This window comes from Solanum verrucosum, unplaced genomic scaffold (assembly GCF_900185275.1).
Source record: "Solanum verrucosum unplaced genomic scaffold, falcon-dt-bn FXZP01000138.1, whole genome shotgun sequence".
Classification (NCBI taxonomy): Eukaryota; Viridiplantae; Streptophyta; class Magnoliopsida; order Solanales; family Solanaceae; genus Solanum; species Solanum verrucosum.
This window is the reverse complement of record NW_026020134.1, coordinates 1,666,982-1,683,896: the sequence shown is the minus strand read 5'-3', so window position 1 is coordinate 1,683,896 and position 16,915 is coordinate 1,666,982. Positions and strand designations below refer to the sequence as shown.

Genomic DNA, 16,915 nt, shown 5'->3' with positions numbered 1-16,915 from the left:
AATAAAATTGCAATTTATAGTACTTTTGTATAGTTTCTGAATATCTAAATTTTTTGTTTAAAATATCAAATTAATGTAATCTAATTAACTTAAAAATTAGTCAAATTGACTTTTGAAAAACATAACAAGATAAATAAAAATAAAAATAAACGGAGAGAGTATCAAGGAAAGAATATTGGTCATGTATTACAAAAATAATGAAATGATTAATATTATCATGGTGTCTGTCTTGCTACCTACAGGCATAATATTCTTGCAACATATCACAAAAATGTGATGTCTTAATCAAGGAAACCTTGGCTGTTACATTAAGGAAGTTTCTTCGAAATTCCATGTATTGTATCCCCAAACAATTATTTTCTAGACTATTCCATAAGGTTCTTTTGGGAAAAAAAATCTCCTTAGCTGAAAACTTGTTTATTTTTCTTTCCAAAACTTCACCATTTTCTTTATATAAGTTGAAGTAGGACGACCACATGTAAAAAGAGCAGTCTGGTGCATTAAGCTCTTATAGAGTCTTACTATGCATGGGATTTAAGAAATGATTAAGCCACAACGGTATATTGTACGCAACCTTATCTTGCAATTCTACATAAGGTTGTTTCCACGGCTCGAATCATGACCTCCTTATCACATGACATATTATTGGACTAAAGACTAAATGGTGAGATCTGACAATTAGAAACTCTTACCTTACTTTTCATAATTACTACTAACTGACATCCAGTAGCACTTGAAGAAACTCAAAATTTAACTCCCAACAGAAAGTTTGGAACAGTTGAGTAGTCTGCAGGTGCATTCAGAGTTGTATGTGTTTATGGGGTGTGGGGGCAGTAAACTACATCAAATGACCTAGAAAATGAATGGTCTTGAACGTTTAAACCCCGTTTATTTCATGCACAAACCTTCAAGATCAAATGTTCAAGACCACCCACCAGAGGTAAGTACTCATTCATTCATAATCAAAGGTCTCAAATTCAAATCTCTCCAAATATAGTCTCCTTTGTTACAGAGTGCTTTACCCCCCAATGTAGACCATCCTAATGCGAATCCGAATTTAACCAGGCTCCTATGTGATTAGCAGACACCCAACGGAAAACCAAAGGAAAAAAGTTCAAAACCACCCACATCCAAGTCATTCTTGTAAATCACCTTGGGGGGAAAGGGGGGGGGGGGGTTGGATTGAAACATTGATTAAGTAGGGATGTAGAGCACATGAAGTTAGGGACCTACCACCAAAAGCCCACGGGGAGGAGATCACAACATTATATTGCAAAGAGGGCTAACTTCTAGCAATGATTTGATTAGACAGACTCTGTACAATTGCATTGCACGTGTATTTTCTTATCTGGCACCCAGCCCACAATATCTTCCAATACTAAACAATTTTCTTACACAATATTATAATTTTGACAAGAGATTAAAAAACCTTTTTTTGGGGATGAAATTTACAATTATCACATTAGCAAAAGGAATAGCATAGAGTTCAACTCTTTCCTGTTTCATTGACAGTATCAGCAGAACCTGCATTGTGGCATTACAGGAGAAACTAAAACTGGAACAGAGCCACTACCCATTCTTGAACTTACTCAAATACAAACACAAAATACTATTTTAAATGTTGTCAGTTCACAGATAGATATTCAAGCCTGTTTTTCTCCAGCTGAGTCTCCATTAGCAGCCAAGCCTCTGATTTTTACATCATAAAATACTTCTTCAACTTTCCTCAGGTCATATTTCATTCCTGCACAAAACAACAGACTTCAACTTCATAGAAAAACATGATTCAGAAAGTCAAATAGAAGAAGCACTAAAACCAAGAACCCATTTTGATTCAAAATCATAAATCCAAGAACATTTAATCTAAAGGGAAACCCAGAGAAAAAGGAAAAATACAAGTTATGATTACTTGCATAGAGAATGAATGCACTCTTCTTAGAGATAAAGTCAATGTGTATATTAGGTAGCTTCTTGCCTTACATAGAGTCGAAGAAAGGTGGGAGAATTCAGTGGTCCTTCAGCCAGGAAAAGAAAAAGGAATAATGCACATTCTGTCATATGATCAAGGGCAGCAACCTAAAATTCTGGATTGATCAGGCCTAGTTCTAACATGCATTCACGCACTGCTTTATTGTGGAAGATACTTTTTTGGGAGGTGAAGATGATCGGTCTAGCTTCAATGCTATTTACTAATTACCCTCTTTAGTGAAACAGTAAAAAATTCACCTTATGTCCATATGAAAATTAGTTTATTGCTCAAGCTGGAAAAGTTAGACCGACTGGTTTTGGAAAATAATGCATTTATTTTACCTCTTTCTATGGTTGGTAAAAAAATATACACAATTTATGCACGTTGGACAATTTGTCTGATATTCTTTTTCTTCTTCAGACCGGCAGTACTTATATTTTAATTCTCTCTCGTCAAGTCCTCCAGTTTTGATTTAAACCACAAAGTTACCCTACATCGAGCTGAGGATGTATCGAAAACAGCTTCTCTACGTCCAAGGTGGGGGTGGGGGGTGGGGGGGTTAAGGTCTGCGTACACATGTTGTTGCTCAAACAAGACGAGATTTTATTGTTTCAGATTTAATAATATTCTGCTTCGTGTTTCATTTCACACGTTACAAGAGCAAATTTAACTGAAGATACTTTGAAATCTTAGTGATCTAAATATGCAATTTATAAGGATCTTATCTATAAATCAAGGAGAAGGACAATCTAATTTATATGGAATTGCAAGCTCACCATCAAACTTTTTGCGCAAGAAATCATTTCTGAGATTAAGCATGCGAAATGCTGCATGAAGATCTGTCAAGAACTTCAAAACCTTCCGTGGGCAATCATAATCCCCAGCTGTCACTTGGTTCACCACATATCTAGGCTGCAACACCATTACCACATGATTCATCAATCCAATAACAGATATTATCAATAGCTCTTTCTAATTAGTTTGGCTAAGAATCCATTGCTTGAAAATTTTGCATATCAATAGCATTATGACATATTCACAGCTAGCCAAAACCAACTTCCAGAAATGCTTTAAATTCATGGATTACCACATGAGAAGAAAGAACTGAAGACCACCTTAGGCATATTCCTCTATACATTAATTTTCACACAAGCGGAGCTTTGAGTCAAAACCATGACAGAGCTACCAAGATTAAGTTAGTCATATAAAACAGAAAATCAAATATATTCTGGGTTCTAGTTTTTGTGCTTACCAACTCATTGGACATGAAACAAATACCTGCCAGAAAAAAAAAAGTATTAGCACCTCCAAAAAATTGAATCAAACAATACAACAATGGCTGCATATGCATAATGAATTCCTTAAACTTGTGGTAGACTAGAGCCTCAAACCAACAGAACCAAATAATCTCCTACTCTTTAATTATCCTTGAAACATTTCCAATAGAATAACAAGAAGTTTACCCATCAAAAAAGAAAAAGAGCAAGTTTTATACCACATATTTCTGGAAAACTAGAGACACTCACCAATAAGATAGTCATCAACATCAAGTCCAAATTCTGTTGGTGTCACTACAAAGTAGACAAGTATGAAAAGTTAAAAACTTAAAATATTCTCTAATCCAACCAAAAGTTAAACACAGAGATCAAAACTGATAGAACTAAACATAATGTTTTTTTTAAAAAAACAAATCAACATGATTTTCAGTTTGAATATCTAAGAGTCTATTCACATCCACAGGCAAGGAAGAATTTTTCTGCAGAAGCAGCCATTTTAAGAGATTATTTTTGCTTTCAGTTTTCAATTGGCTTTTGCTTTTAAGAGGTTGACACTCCCTCATTAGCATTTTATTTTTTTGAGAAGGGGCACCCTCATTAGCATTTGCTGTCAGAGAATTCAAATATAGAAGTTCTGAATCAATCCCCCATAAAGAAAGGTAACTCTAAATGTTCAAAGATATATCATTTGAATTCACATTAAATTGGTTAAGAAAGTAAATTCTAAGATAGGGAAAGATATTGAGAAAAATGAAGTTCCCTTCGAGCGCCATGGGGTACAAAGAAACAATATTGGCAATTCAAATGAAAGATTGGCACTCCAAATATGAGAACAGCTAAACATCACAAGAAAAACAAAATGCTGCAGGCCTGCACCTGATGCAACTAGTGTAGAGTATTAAATAATTATGTTATACTAAAAAATACCAACGCCTTTTGCCCTAGAAAATATCCAAGGACTTCTTGGGAAAAGGAAATATAATAAACAGAGAAAAACTTACACCCAAGTTTCTCTTCAACTTCACTGTGCAGAACAAGAGTCCCTGTTTCTAACCAATGCATAAAAGCAAGCAATGAGACCACGGTTTGGGTTTCACTCTTCCAATCACCATGATACCTAATCCACAAAAAAATGCACAATTACAAGGGCTGAAAGGAAACAATAAAATAATCTAATATTGACAAATCAAGTAAAAAGGGTAATGGTTCCAAGTATACTCACCGGTAATACTGACCAGGGCATTCATGTACAATTTCTGCAAGCCGACTGTAAAGTTCCTTCAGCACTCCAATCTGAGACTTAGCCTTCTCGATAACCTCTGTTGCAGCATAGAGAACAGAACAATATTACACTATGCCACATGTCAAAAAGGAAATATATGCTAATAATAACAACTGCAAGAAAACTAGAAAAGTTGTCTAGACATTTCTTTTCTGAATTTCCTTTCCATGAACTAGTAAAATTATATATATATATATATTTTTTTTTTATTTTATTATTGATAACCGAGAAATCCGTCTGTGACCCGCCCTTTGGACCAATCACAACCTTCTAAACTCGGTGGATAATGGGCCCGCCCCTCTACCCTTCTCCACTTACATACCAGCTAATGCAATTATCGTGAATTGTATTTTTGGAAGTTATTAACAGAAAATTTGAAGAGTAGAGCTCTTGGTTAGTGATTTGAGTGGATGCAGATTATAGACTACCACAGTGCAGGTACTTTTCTCTTCTTTTTTTTCGTTTTTTAATAACCGAGAAATCTCCGAGAGCCAATGGCGCACAATTTGAAACTCGATGAATATTGCGCCCTCTGCTCTATCCTTCTCCATTTAAATACCAAACATTTTGTCCATAGTCAGGTTCAAGCCTATGATGTGGACCTAACCCACACATCATGGGATCTCTTACCACTAGACCAAAGCCCTGTGGGGCACAGGGAAGATACTTTTTCTCTTATTCTAACTAGTTTGAACTTTTTCTTTTTAAAGAAACTATCATTTATATCTCTATGAACTCCTATACAGTTTGATTCCCAATGAGTCAGGGAAAGTAATATTTTGAATTGTTCACTACTGATACAATTTATGATGAAACCTGTATGAATATTGTTATAAGCACTTACCTATATTACATATTGATTGGCTTTATGCATGCTAAGTAAAGAGAAATATCATTTCCTTTCATCGATTCAGTTCTAATTCCTACAATCTTAAGAATGGATGTTCTGTACTGCTTTAGAGTTTAGGGGTCTTTTTATTCCCTGTACAGCTCTAGGGGTCATAGACTCATAGTTAGTTGGATAACTAAGAATGCGGATAAGAGCAATCTCGCATTTGATAGTCTTTTTCCTTCTTTTTTGGGGTGATTATGTGCGCTTGGATCATAGTTATGGCATAATGACATATTCTCCCTCTTATTTAAGTAAGTCAAAGAATGACCTTCTCTTTTGCATCACCCTTTATCCTCGCCTTTTCCCTTCCCCATCAGTGTCCTCAAAGCTCAGTTACCCTCCCCGTGTTTCTTCCGGCAATTCCCACCAACTTGTGTTTCTTAGTTTATGTTGCTGTTTTTCCTCTTCTCTCGAAAGTCACATTACGGTTATCTTTTAAAAGAAAATTCGGCTTCGTTAACTAATAGAGATGATACTGCAGATGAAAAACCAATGGTTCAAAGAATTTGATTTATCTTATTATTCAAGTATGAACTTGCATGGAGGAAATTCTAAAACCAAAAGCTAACATTTTTTCAAACTATATATGGCCATGCTACTAAGCAGGTAATCATAGAAGTAATTAATTTCATTACATTTTATCTTAGCTCTTTCAAATGATTTGAGTTCAGAATTTTTAAAATTGTGTGAGATTTGCATTCTTTCAAATGTGAAGTGCTTCATGCCCTCAGCTCACCAACAACATCACTCAATCAGTGTGAAAATAGACAATTCCTAAGACATTTACACACTTTCAGATAAATATTTTAATCTTCACTTGCTCCTGATGTCCATGCTACAAATATACTCAAACTAAAAGCATCTTATCCATACATAGGCACAACTAATCTTAAAGCAAATAAAATGCAGCACAAACATTTCAAAACTCAACCTACAAACATACTGTAATAAGATGTGAATAATATAAAGAAATTGAAATTCTGAAACTGTGAAGGTTATTCAGAGTTAAAATTACATCTAACATTACAAAAACGCAATAAATAAAGTACTAATTTTGATTTTTTGAAATACCAGCAACAGGGCGAGACTGATGAACGAGAAGAAGGCTAGCATAAATGAGCCGAGTAACTGAATCTATCTCCGTCGCGACAGCTCGTATCCGTTCCCGGATATTCCCCGATTCCTCCAAATGATGGCGGAAGTCTTCAAACTGTTTCTCCAGTTTGTCCGACGAAGGATTGAGGAAATCACCACCCGCCATTAGAGTAGAGAGAAATGTAGAGTGAGAACGAGCTTTGCAGAGTGAAGAAGTCGAAGAGACAAAGGTGGAATTGGGAATGGAGAAATTTTGGGTAGAAATGAGAATGAGTGGGAAGAAGGGTTTAGGGTTTAACAAGTAATGAGAGAAAAGAGTATTTCGAAATGCCGATATCATGTTTGGGGATAATGGGCTATAATGCCGATATCGGTCACTATAGTTTTCTTCTCTGTTTTTTCAAAATAATTTTTGATGTTTGGTTAGAAAAAAAAATATATATTAAAATTGATAATAATATTAGCAAATTAGATATGGTAGTATTTTGTGATGAAATATTTGAATACGAAAAAGGATCATATTTGTCTGTGTGTTAATTGTCTTAAATAAGTTATAAGGATCGGGTGTTATATTTTTATATGATATGAAAGTCAAGTTTCTTCTGTTCGGACTTTTGGTGCACACTTCAGTTGGACTTGAGGTGAAGAGGGATGTTAGAGTCAATTAGAATCCTACATTGGTTGAGAAATGGACTCACGTACAGATTTGAATAATTCTTTTCTCATGAACTATCTTTTGGAGTTAAGTCTCGTGTCATCACGCGAGACCAATTTTCCAACTACCTCATCAACATGGAAACCAAAATGAGTATTAAATAAGATGAAAACAAAATTTAAGTGCAGAAAATCTTAGTGATCCTTATTATTAATAGATCACTTTTTATCATGTCATGGTTTCTAGCATTGGATAATCGGTATAGCCAATAACAGGATCTGATGTATAGAATGTCTCTCTATTATACTTGTTGAGAGGTGCATTTAGCTCAAATCGCTTTGGTAAATTTGGATTGGATATGAATAAACGTCCATACGCAACAAGATCAGCTCGATCTTCAACCACAACTCTGTTTCCATCTTCTCTATCGTAACCACCAGCTACTATAAAAGTACCTTTATATGCCTTCCTCAAAGGTACAAGGCTTTCACCACATTCAATTTTTTCGCAAGCTGTTTTCATCCTAGGCTCAACTACGTGGCAATACGCGATATCATACTTGTTCAACGATTCCACCATGTAAAGTCCCAAAGCACTAGGGTTGGTGTCTCCTGATTCATTATAATTTGCAAATGGGGAAATCCTTATACCAACTCGGTCAGATCCTATCTCATTTGCAACTGCTTCAACTATTTCTAGTGCAAATCTACAACGATTCTCTAAAGACCCTCCATATTTATCACTTCGATCATTAACTTGATCTTTCATAAACTGATCGATGAGATAGCCATGAGCACCGTGGATCTCAACCCCATCAAATCCAGCTTCAATTGCATTTCTAGCAGTAAGTCGAAATTCGTTCACAATTTGAGGAATTTCATTTGTTGTTAACCGTCGTGGTGGTGTAAAGTGTGCAACATCTATGCCATTGGAAAGAATTTGAGGTGCTAATAGTTTGTCTGTGCAGGAGATAGGATCCTGTCCATTGGGCTGAAAATCTGTAGAAAAGTGTTAGGAGAAAGACAACAGAGAAATCATGGCTTTGGGTGTGAGATCGATCACTCTCTTTCGAGCGTTATTACAAGTACAATAAAACCTCACTAAATTAATACTCAGTTAATTTAACCTTTTTAAGATAATATTTTTCTCCGATTCCGACTTGGGCCAATGGAAAAAATCACTCATTTAGATAAGATGATAAGATAATATATTTTCTGAAGACCCCTATATAAATATATGGTCCCATTAGTATTATAAATTAATAATTCGTTAAAAGTACAAATATATCTAAGATAATTTAGTGAAACATGATTCTATTGTGTTCTATTTGTTTGTTAAAATTTAACTATTGTTGAAGCTCATCTCTAACTTTTCTTATTGCATCCAAAAGTTTTTGTGTTGTCTTTTTGAACTGTACCATAAAATTGTGAAGAATTCTAAATGTAATAAGTGTTTCCTGATCGTAACTTGTTCCAAAGATATTGTATCATCTTCTACTTTATCATCAATATTTTTTTTAATGGTATCCACAATTTCTTCTAAGCTCTGAACCTATGAACATGTTTCATTTTCACCCATCCAACAAATTATTAACGTCCATTTTATTGCGGTAACCGATCGAGATCATTAATCATGATTAAAATAATATCTCTATAAAATAATAATATCTCTGAGATTTCATCATCATACGAATTTTGCGGTGTTGAAACACTCTTTAAATTAATAAATATTAAGTAATTGATTAAATAATATCTCTATAAAATAATAATATTTCATGGTCCCACCTATATTAATTTAGTGAGGTTTTACTGTGTATTCTTTTAGGAAATACAAGGGTGTGTGTTTGGTTCTACGGTTCAATTTTATCAAATTTCGATTAGGTTTTTGATTTTGAAAAAGTGTGCATCGAATACCGAATCAAATTAATTCGGTTCGATTATGTTTTGTTTTTTCTACTTCGATTCGATATTTTTAAAATGATATTTTGGTGTGAATAAAAAATAAAATGAGGCCCAAAATCAAAATTTAAAGACTATGTCAAGTGATTATGTGATCATTTACCTTTGTTGGAAACTCTACCAGCATGCCAAATTTGGGAAAAGAAGATTCCTCCTTTAGCATGAACTGCATTTACAATTGGTTTCCAAGCCTCTACTTGCTCCTTTGTCCATAAACCAGGTATATCATTGCACCCTATACCAGTCTCAGAAATTACTGTGGCCTCTCCTATTAGAAGACCACCTTTTGTAGTTCTTTGTGAGTAGTAAAGTATAGCATGTGGTTGAGGAATATTGCCATAAGATCTTTGCCTTGATAATGGTGCCAATACAACTCTATGACATAACTCAAAGTTTCCCATCTTATAAGGGGTCATTAGAGGGATCATGTCTACTTCTTTCTCTTCAACAACTTTATTTTCCATTTTTTTTGGTCATAGTATAATCTTTGAAATAATTATGGATATATTTATAGATAACAAAGGAGAAATTGGTGTATAAGAGACTATTTTTTTCTTTCTCCATCCACCATATGAACAATGGCGGAGTCAGAATTTTTATTAAAGAGTGTCAAAATATAAAGTAAAGATATATATATTATCTCAATTAATTTGTAGGCGGGATGGGGTGGGCAGTGAGGGTTCAACACTGGTATGGAGAAGACAATAAACTTGAATTGTCACTTATAAACTTATTTGTTTTTTGTTTTTTTTACTTTAATAGAGAAATTATTTTTCTTATTTTTGAGAAATTTATTTTCATAGAGAAAATAATTTAACTAACCAGACATGCGAAAATTGAAAAATATAATTCTCAAAAATGTTTTGCGTACCAAACACACAAACGTCTCTATTTTGTACAGAGAAGATGATAAGGTATTTATGGTAATGAATAAGAGTGGAAAATAATGCGGACGTAAAATGTTTGATAGAAATAAATTAGAACAAATAGCTTGATTGAATTGGACAAGTATTGACTTATGGTGGTTCAATTTTTGAAGTAACATATAAAAGGATAAATTAACGATGTATAATTGACTTTTCAATCTTATTATTTCTCTAAGGGTATAAAAGTAGTTGAAATAATAGTTTTTATTAATTATATTTTCTATCAAAAAATATTGATTCAAATATATGTATCTTCAAGTGCATTTTACCCAAACATGCATTATATTCATTCAGCATATTTGATATTAATTTCATCCTTGCGTATATCTGGTATCAATAAATTTGTTATCTAATAATAAATATATTTGTACATAAATACATGTATATGATTCAAATATATGTATATATGATATCAAACATATGTATTGATATACAATGTATTTGTGCATAGATACATGAATCTAGTATCAAATTAAAATATGCATAATACATACTATAACCGAGCAAAAAAGGATGGAGAGAGTAAGCGAGAGAAAGGGGAGGAGAGGGATATGCAATTATTTTAAAGTATATAGGGATTTAGTAATATGATAAGAATATTTGTCTAATTAAGTAGTTTTTCACAAAAGTATTGCTTGTAAGTAGATCACAAAAAATACTATAAAAAGGCGAGGAGGAAAAATCTTAAAAATGATAACCCATAATGTCACCTAAAAAAAAATCTTTGAAAGTCAATAACAGACCGTTCAAAATTCGATGGATGATGTGTCTGCTGCTCTACCCTTCTCCTCTTAACCACCAAACATTCACATTATTCAACTCTTCACTTAAAAATAATAACCCACCATGTCAGCTAAAAAAAAGAAACTTTAAAAGTTAATGACGCACAGTTCAAAACTCGCTGGATAATGTGTCTACTACTCTACCATTCTCCTCTTACACACCAAACATTCTCATCATTCAAATCTTCATTTCTTTTTAAAAGATTTGTGATATTTTTCTGTTATAACTTTTTATCACCACGAATATATTACATAACACCACCTAACATCTAACAATATTTTCATTGAACTAAAATAGAAGGTCATGGGCTAACTATTAGAGGGAGGGCCCAATTTTCACGAAGCATATTAGTATTTTTCAATCTATACGATAGAAAAAATAGTCATAACCCCTCAACAATGTCCTCAAATTTGAAATTTCATGATAGTAATTAGTATTTTTAAAGACGGGTGACAACTATACTAAAGGCTTAACAAAAAGAAACTGAAATTATATTTCTTCAATAGAACTTGATAGATACATTACAATGTTGTTTCTGATCACTAGTTACCAGGGATATCCAATCATGTCGTGGTTTCTAGAATTGGATAATCAGTATAACCAACAACAGGATCTGACGTATAAAATGTCTCTCTATTATACTTGTTAAGAGGGGCATTTAGCTCAAATCGCTTTGGTAAATCTGAATTAGATACGTATAAAATGTCTCTCTACTATACAAGGCTTTCAGAACATTTAATTTTTTCGCAAGCTGTTTTCATCCTAGGCTCAACTACGTGGCAATACGCGATATCATACTTAATCAACGATTCCACCATGTAAAGTCCCAAAGCACTCGGGTTAGAGGGGTCATTAGAGGGATATTCATGTATTGTTTCTCTTCAACAACTTTATTTTCCATTAATTCTTGCTAGTGGTGTAAGCTTTCTTGTTAATGAGTTGGTAATGATTATGGATATATTTATAACAAAGGTGAAATTGGTGAATAATGGACACAATCCAACCAAATGACAACTTGTATCAAGTGTGGTACTCGAGCCAATTGATGATATTTCATATCAGGCGTGGTATCCGTGCCAATGAATAATACATACAAGGTGTGGTACCTGTGCTAGCTGGGATTAGGGAGGATATATAGGTGGGTGGAGAGGAGACAATAAATTTGAACCGTTAATTATAAAACTTATTTCTCATAAATTTATTTAAAAAGCTACTTTCCTTATATTTGTACTTAGGAGCTAATTATTTTTTCTAAATATAAATATTTTCTGAAATTTTCCATTATGTGTCTTTATTTATTTGATAGGAAAGATGATAATGTATTTTGTGGTAATGAATGAGTTCTACAATAATGTGGACGTAAAATGCTAGAAAGAAATTAGAGGAAATAGCTTCATTGGATCCGATGTCACAATAATAACTCTAATAGTTGGTTTTTCACTGCTCCTTTTGTCCTGTATTAGATTGATATTTTCTATTTTACATGATAATTAAGAAATTATTAATAAATTGATCAATTTACTATTTTGCTCTTTGTTTATATTGATTAGCCTCTTGGAAAAAGAAATTTTAGATCTTTAAAATTTGTTTAGACCTCCAAAGGATCAAATTAATTATAGCAGGAAAATGAGAAAAAAATAATTAATTATATCCTAATTTAATAAATAATCAGATAATATGAGACAAATATTTTTAATAAGATACCCAATCTAATATGAGACGGAGAGTATTATTTCTCACTAGATGATAAGAGAGGAGCTCAAATATAAGAAGCAAAGTCTATATTTTTGAAGTCTTCTCTTTTGTTGTTTTGCTATGAATAGTAGTAATACTTATCGCCTATCGTTATCGGTGAATAACTATATAATTATTTTTGGGAAAAGGGTCTGAAAAATGTTTCAACTTTGGCCAAAATTATTGTTACGATACCAAACTTTGGAAATGACCTTTTACCCCTGTACTATTTAATAGTGTATTTTAAAGGTATATATGTGCCTATGTGGACATCATAAATATTGCACCATTTTAAATAGTAATGTGTCCACGTGGACACATATATACCTTTAAAATACACTATTAAATAGTGTAGGGGGATAAAAGGTCATTTCCAAAGTTTGGTATCGTAACAATAATTTTGGCCAAAGCTGAAACATTTTTCAGACCCTTTACCCAAAAGTTTTGGTGAAATAAATCGAAGTCCCTTGAAATTGGCAAATTTTATCCAAATTTAAAATTTAATTTTGTTGTGGTGCAAATTTAAATTTTATATTTGTTTAATTATCCCTTTTAATTTGTTAATTTAATAGTCACAATCTCTCTAAAAGCTCACAATCAATAAAAAAGTCCCACACGCACTATTTCCAAATGACTACCTAATGAATTAATGATTATGAAAATTGGAAGTCATATGCAAATGGTATTAAATACTCTTTAAAACCTTTAACTCTTTTCATTGGTCAAGAAGGAAAAAAGACATCGTGGTCCTATTGCTAGACTGCCCTACCACCCTACCCCACTGTGCAAAATGATATGCTTTACAACTGTAATATTTGACTTTGCGTGACATTATTAGAGATATCAAATCCGTTCATCTGACCGATCAATCATCAAAATCAAAATTTACAACAATTACGTTAAGGGTAAGTGAGCATTTATCTTCCTTGATTCCAACCATAATTTGAAATTTCCCCATCAAAATTCACATTTAATTGGTTAAGAAAGTGAATTATAAGATAGGGAAAGTAAATTAACATTTAAATTTCACAAGTGAACCCCCCTTGACATTAATGTCCTGAAACTTTACATGTAGAATTTGAAATTTCACGATAGCAAATATTTTTAAAGACAGGTGATAACTGTATTTTTACATGAGGCTTAACAAAAAGAAATCAATAGAACTTGATAGGTTCATTACAATGATGTTTCCAATCACTAGTTACTAAGGATAATAATAAAGATGTTCATCAATACATGATCATATTCTTGGACTTACTTCATAAACTTTTAAAAAATACTTAACTTAAATGTAGTATTACTATACAGTATTTGTAGAAGCCTTTATAATCCAAATTTAACTAAGGTGAATCAACATACCATGTTACTTTAACAATTGAGCCATCTTTGAGGTTGTATGTAGACAAGGGTTCATCATATTTCATTTCAATTGAATTGTGTTCAAGTGTGTAATACAAATCTTCACCAAAATTGGCTTCAACAATTTCAATCTATACAATCGAAAAAATAATCATTGTCATGAAATTTTATATTCACAATTGAACCCCTCTACAATGTCCTCGAATTTGAAATTTCATGATAGTTGAACCCCTCTACAATGTCCTCGAATTTGATATTTCATGATAGTAAGTATTTTCAAAGATGGGTGACAACCATACTTGAGGCTTAACGAAAAGAAACTGAAATTATAATTCTTCAATAAAACTTGATAGATTCATTACAATGTTGTTTCTGATCATTAGTAACCAAGGAATCCAATCATGTCGTGGTTTCTAGAATTGGATAATCAGTATGGCCAACAACATGATCTGGCGTATAAAATGTCTCTCTATTATACTTGTTAAGAGGAGTATTTAGCTCAAATCGCTTTGGTAAATTTGGATTAGATATGAATAAACGTTCATACGAAACAAGATCAGCTCGATCTTCAACCACAACTCTGTTTCCATCTTCTCTATCATAACCACCAGCTACTATAAAAGTACCTTTATATGCCTTCCTCAAAGGTATAAGGCTTTTAGAACATTCAATTTTTTCGCAAGCTGTTTTCATCCTAGGCTCAACTACGTGGCAATACGCGATATCATACTTATTCAACGATTCCACCATGTAAAGTCCCAAAGCACTTGGGCTGAAAATCTGTAGAAAGGAAGTTAGTTAAGAAAGGTTGATTTATCAACTAGTAGTTATTATTTCATTAGAAAGTCATATTTTTTCTCGATTCCAAAATATGTAGAAATGAGTCTGTTAAGAAGGGTTGATTTATCAACTACTAATAATTATCATCTCACAAAGTCAATCTTGATCTTTTCAATTCCAAAATCTATAGAAAAGGAGTCAGTTAAGAATGGTTATTTTATCAACTAAAAATTATCATCTCAAAAAGTCACCCTTCTTGTCGATTCCAAAATCTATAAAAGAGGAATAGTTGAGTGATCATTTGAGAAATTAGCTCTAGTTAATTTCCACAAAAGTTACATTTTTAGTGATACATACATTTCACTCAAAAGCATCAAATATGACTTGATAAAAAATGTCTAAAATCATTTACCTTTGCTGGAAACTCTACCAACATGCCAAATTTGGGAAAATAAAATTCCTTCTTTGGCATGAACTTCATTTACAATTGGTTTCCAAGCCTCTACTTGCTCATTTGTCCATATACCAGGTACATCTTTATACCCTATGCCAGTTTCAGAAATTACTATGGCCTCTCCTATTAGAAGGCCACCTTTTGTAGTTCTTTGTGAGTAATAAAGTATAGCATGTAGTTGAAAAAAAACATTGCCATAAGATCTTTGCCTTGATAATGGTGCCAATACAACTCTATGTGATAAATGAAAGTTTCCCATTTTATAAGGGATCATTAGAGGGATATTCATGTGTTGTTTCTCTTCAACAACTTTATTTTCCATTAATTCTTGCTTTTGTTAGTGGTGTAAACTTTCTTGTTGTAATCAGCTTCTAATGATTATGGATACGTTTATAACTAAGGATAAATTTGGTGAATACTAGACACTGCTAGCTTGAGATTAGGAATGTTGTGTGAGTGGAAAGGAGACGATGAACTTAAATTGTCACTTATAAAATTTATTTTCGTTACTTTTACTAGGGAAGTCACTTCCAATGAGTAGCTTATTTTCCTGGAAAAAAAAAAATTTCAAATATTTTGACCAATCAAATATGCGTAAATTAAAAAAAAAAGTATTAAAAACACCTCTTGACTAACTAAACTTAGATATCTGTAACATGACATAGCGCGAGTGGTCTCAAACTTTTTTAAAAGCACGAGACTCTTAATAAAAAATCGAGAGAAGTATTGAAAGTAACTTTAAACTTTACAAGAATTTAAGAGTGTATTTACCTCATATTGCAAGATCGAGAGTGTATTTAAATATAATTAGTCAAGTTAAAAAATGTTTTTAAATTTGACAATAATTTAAAAATGAAACTAATAATTCATCGCTGAGTTTTCAATTATTCTTTCTTTAAAAGATATGATATGACATTTTGTGGTAATGAATGAGTGATACATTAATGTGGATCACTGATTAGGAACTAATTTTCCTATGAACGAAAATTAACTCCCAAAGTTGAATAAAACACGATTAATAATTCCAGGAAGATCATACGAAGCAAACCCTTCCGCCATCGCAACCCTACTTTTCAATATTTTCCGGTGGTAATGGCCACTACAGCCGGTGGCCAACTGAAACGACCCCAAAAATGCCCGAAAATGTGCTTCGGAAACACCTATAATTGTAATTTCCATATATCTCAAAATCCGTGCATGATTTCGGAAATCCGACTTCATATTCTTGTTTAGGGGGTCAAATTGAGTGGGGAATGAGTCTAACTCGAATTTTAGAACAACCGTATCAAAATTCGAAAATCGCAAAAATTGCGATTTTGAGGGTCAACTTTAAAGGGGACATATCCATACTTAGTCATTTAACTTCAAAACATCCAAAAACTCTCTCTAAACCCTCTCCAAAAATTCCACCAAGATCATCAACCAAATTCAAGGATCCCAAGCTTTAATTCCGGATTCAAGATTCAATCTCAAGCAATTCTCCATTCCAATCTTCATCAAGAATTCTCCAAAGTTGAGGTATGTGGGTTGATTGTGGAAACCTTCCTTTCCACAAGTCCAACCATTTATCTTCTATTTTACTTCAAGTTTATGGGTCCTTATGATCATTTATGAACTCTTGAATTATGGAATTATTACTACACATCCTATTATGGTCTATTTTTGTATATTATCATGAAAAAGAATGATTATATGATGTTTATGGTTTTCATGCCTCCATGATCAAATTATGAAGGTTGTTATATATGTAT

General features: G+C 32.8%; 2 protein-coding genes and 1 pseudogene across 2 annotated transcripts; all 3 read right to left on the bottom strand.

The window, feature by feature from the left end:
* Window positions 1-1,407: 1,407 nt before the first annotated feature.
* LOC125827444 (uncharacterized) lies at window positions 1,408-6,865 on the bottom strand. The gene is made up of 7 exons (XM_049506762.1): window positions 6,492-6,865; window positions 4,469-4,565; window positions 4,248-4,363; window positions 3,496-3,540; window positions 3,222-3,247; window positions 2,746-2,881; window positions 1,408-1,744 (listed from the first exon to the last, which is right to left on the bottom strand). The coding sequence occupies exons 1-7, from the start codon at window positions 6,853-6,855 to the stop codon at window positions 1,644-1,646; spliced, it is 885 nt and encodes a 294-aa protein (XP_049362719.1). The 5' UTR covers window positions 6,856-6,865; the 3' UTR covers window positions 1,408-1,643.
* A 482-nt stretch (window positions 6,866-7,347) lies between these two features.
* LOC125827482 (12-oxophytodienoate reductase 1-like) lies at window positions 7,348-9,592 on the bottom strand. Its single transcript, XM_049506793.1, has 2 exons — window positions 9,232-9,592; window positions 7,348-8,168 (listed from the first exon to the last, which is right to left on the bottom strand). Exons 1-2 carry the CDS (start codon window positions 9,590-9,592, stop codon window positions 7,399-7,401), a joined length of 1,131 nt encoding a protein of 376 aa, XP_049362750.1. The 3' UTR covers window positions 7,348-7,398.
* A 4,737-nt stretch (window positions 9,593-14,329) lies between these two features.
* LOC125827484 (12-oxophytodienoate reductase 1-like) lies at window positions 14,330-15,499 on the bottom strand (annotated as a pseudogene).
* Window positions 15,500-16,915: the final 1,416 nt, after the last annotated feature.

Coding starts and splice junctions, on each gene's coding strand:
- LOC125827444 (XM_049506762.1), bottom strand. CDS start 6,855: ATGATATCGGCATTTCGAAATACTCTTTTCTCTCATTACTTGTTAAAC. Junction 4,566..6,491: donor TCAGTCTCGCCCTGTTGCTG/GTATTTCAAAAA, acceptor ATGCTGCAACAG/AGGTTATCGAGAAGGCTAAG. Junction 3,541..4,247: donor AGTTGAAGAGAAACTTGGGT/GTAAGTTTTTCT, acceptor TCTACTTTGTAG/TGACACCAACAGAATTTGGA.
- LOC125827482 (XM_049506793.1), bottom strand. CDS start 9,592: ATGGAAAATAAAGTTGTTGAAGAGAAAGAAGTAGACATGATCCCTCTA. Junction 8,169..9,231: donor TGGTAGAGTTTCCAACAAAG/GTAAATGATCAC, acceptor ACTTTTCTACAG/ATTTTCAGCCCAATGGACAG.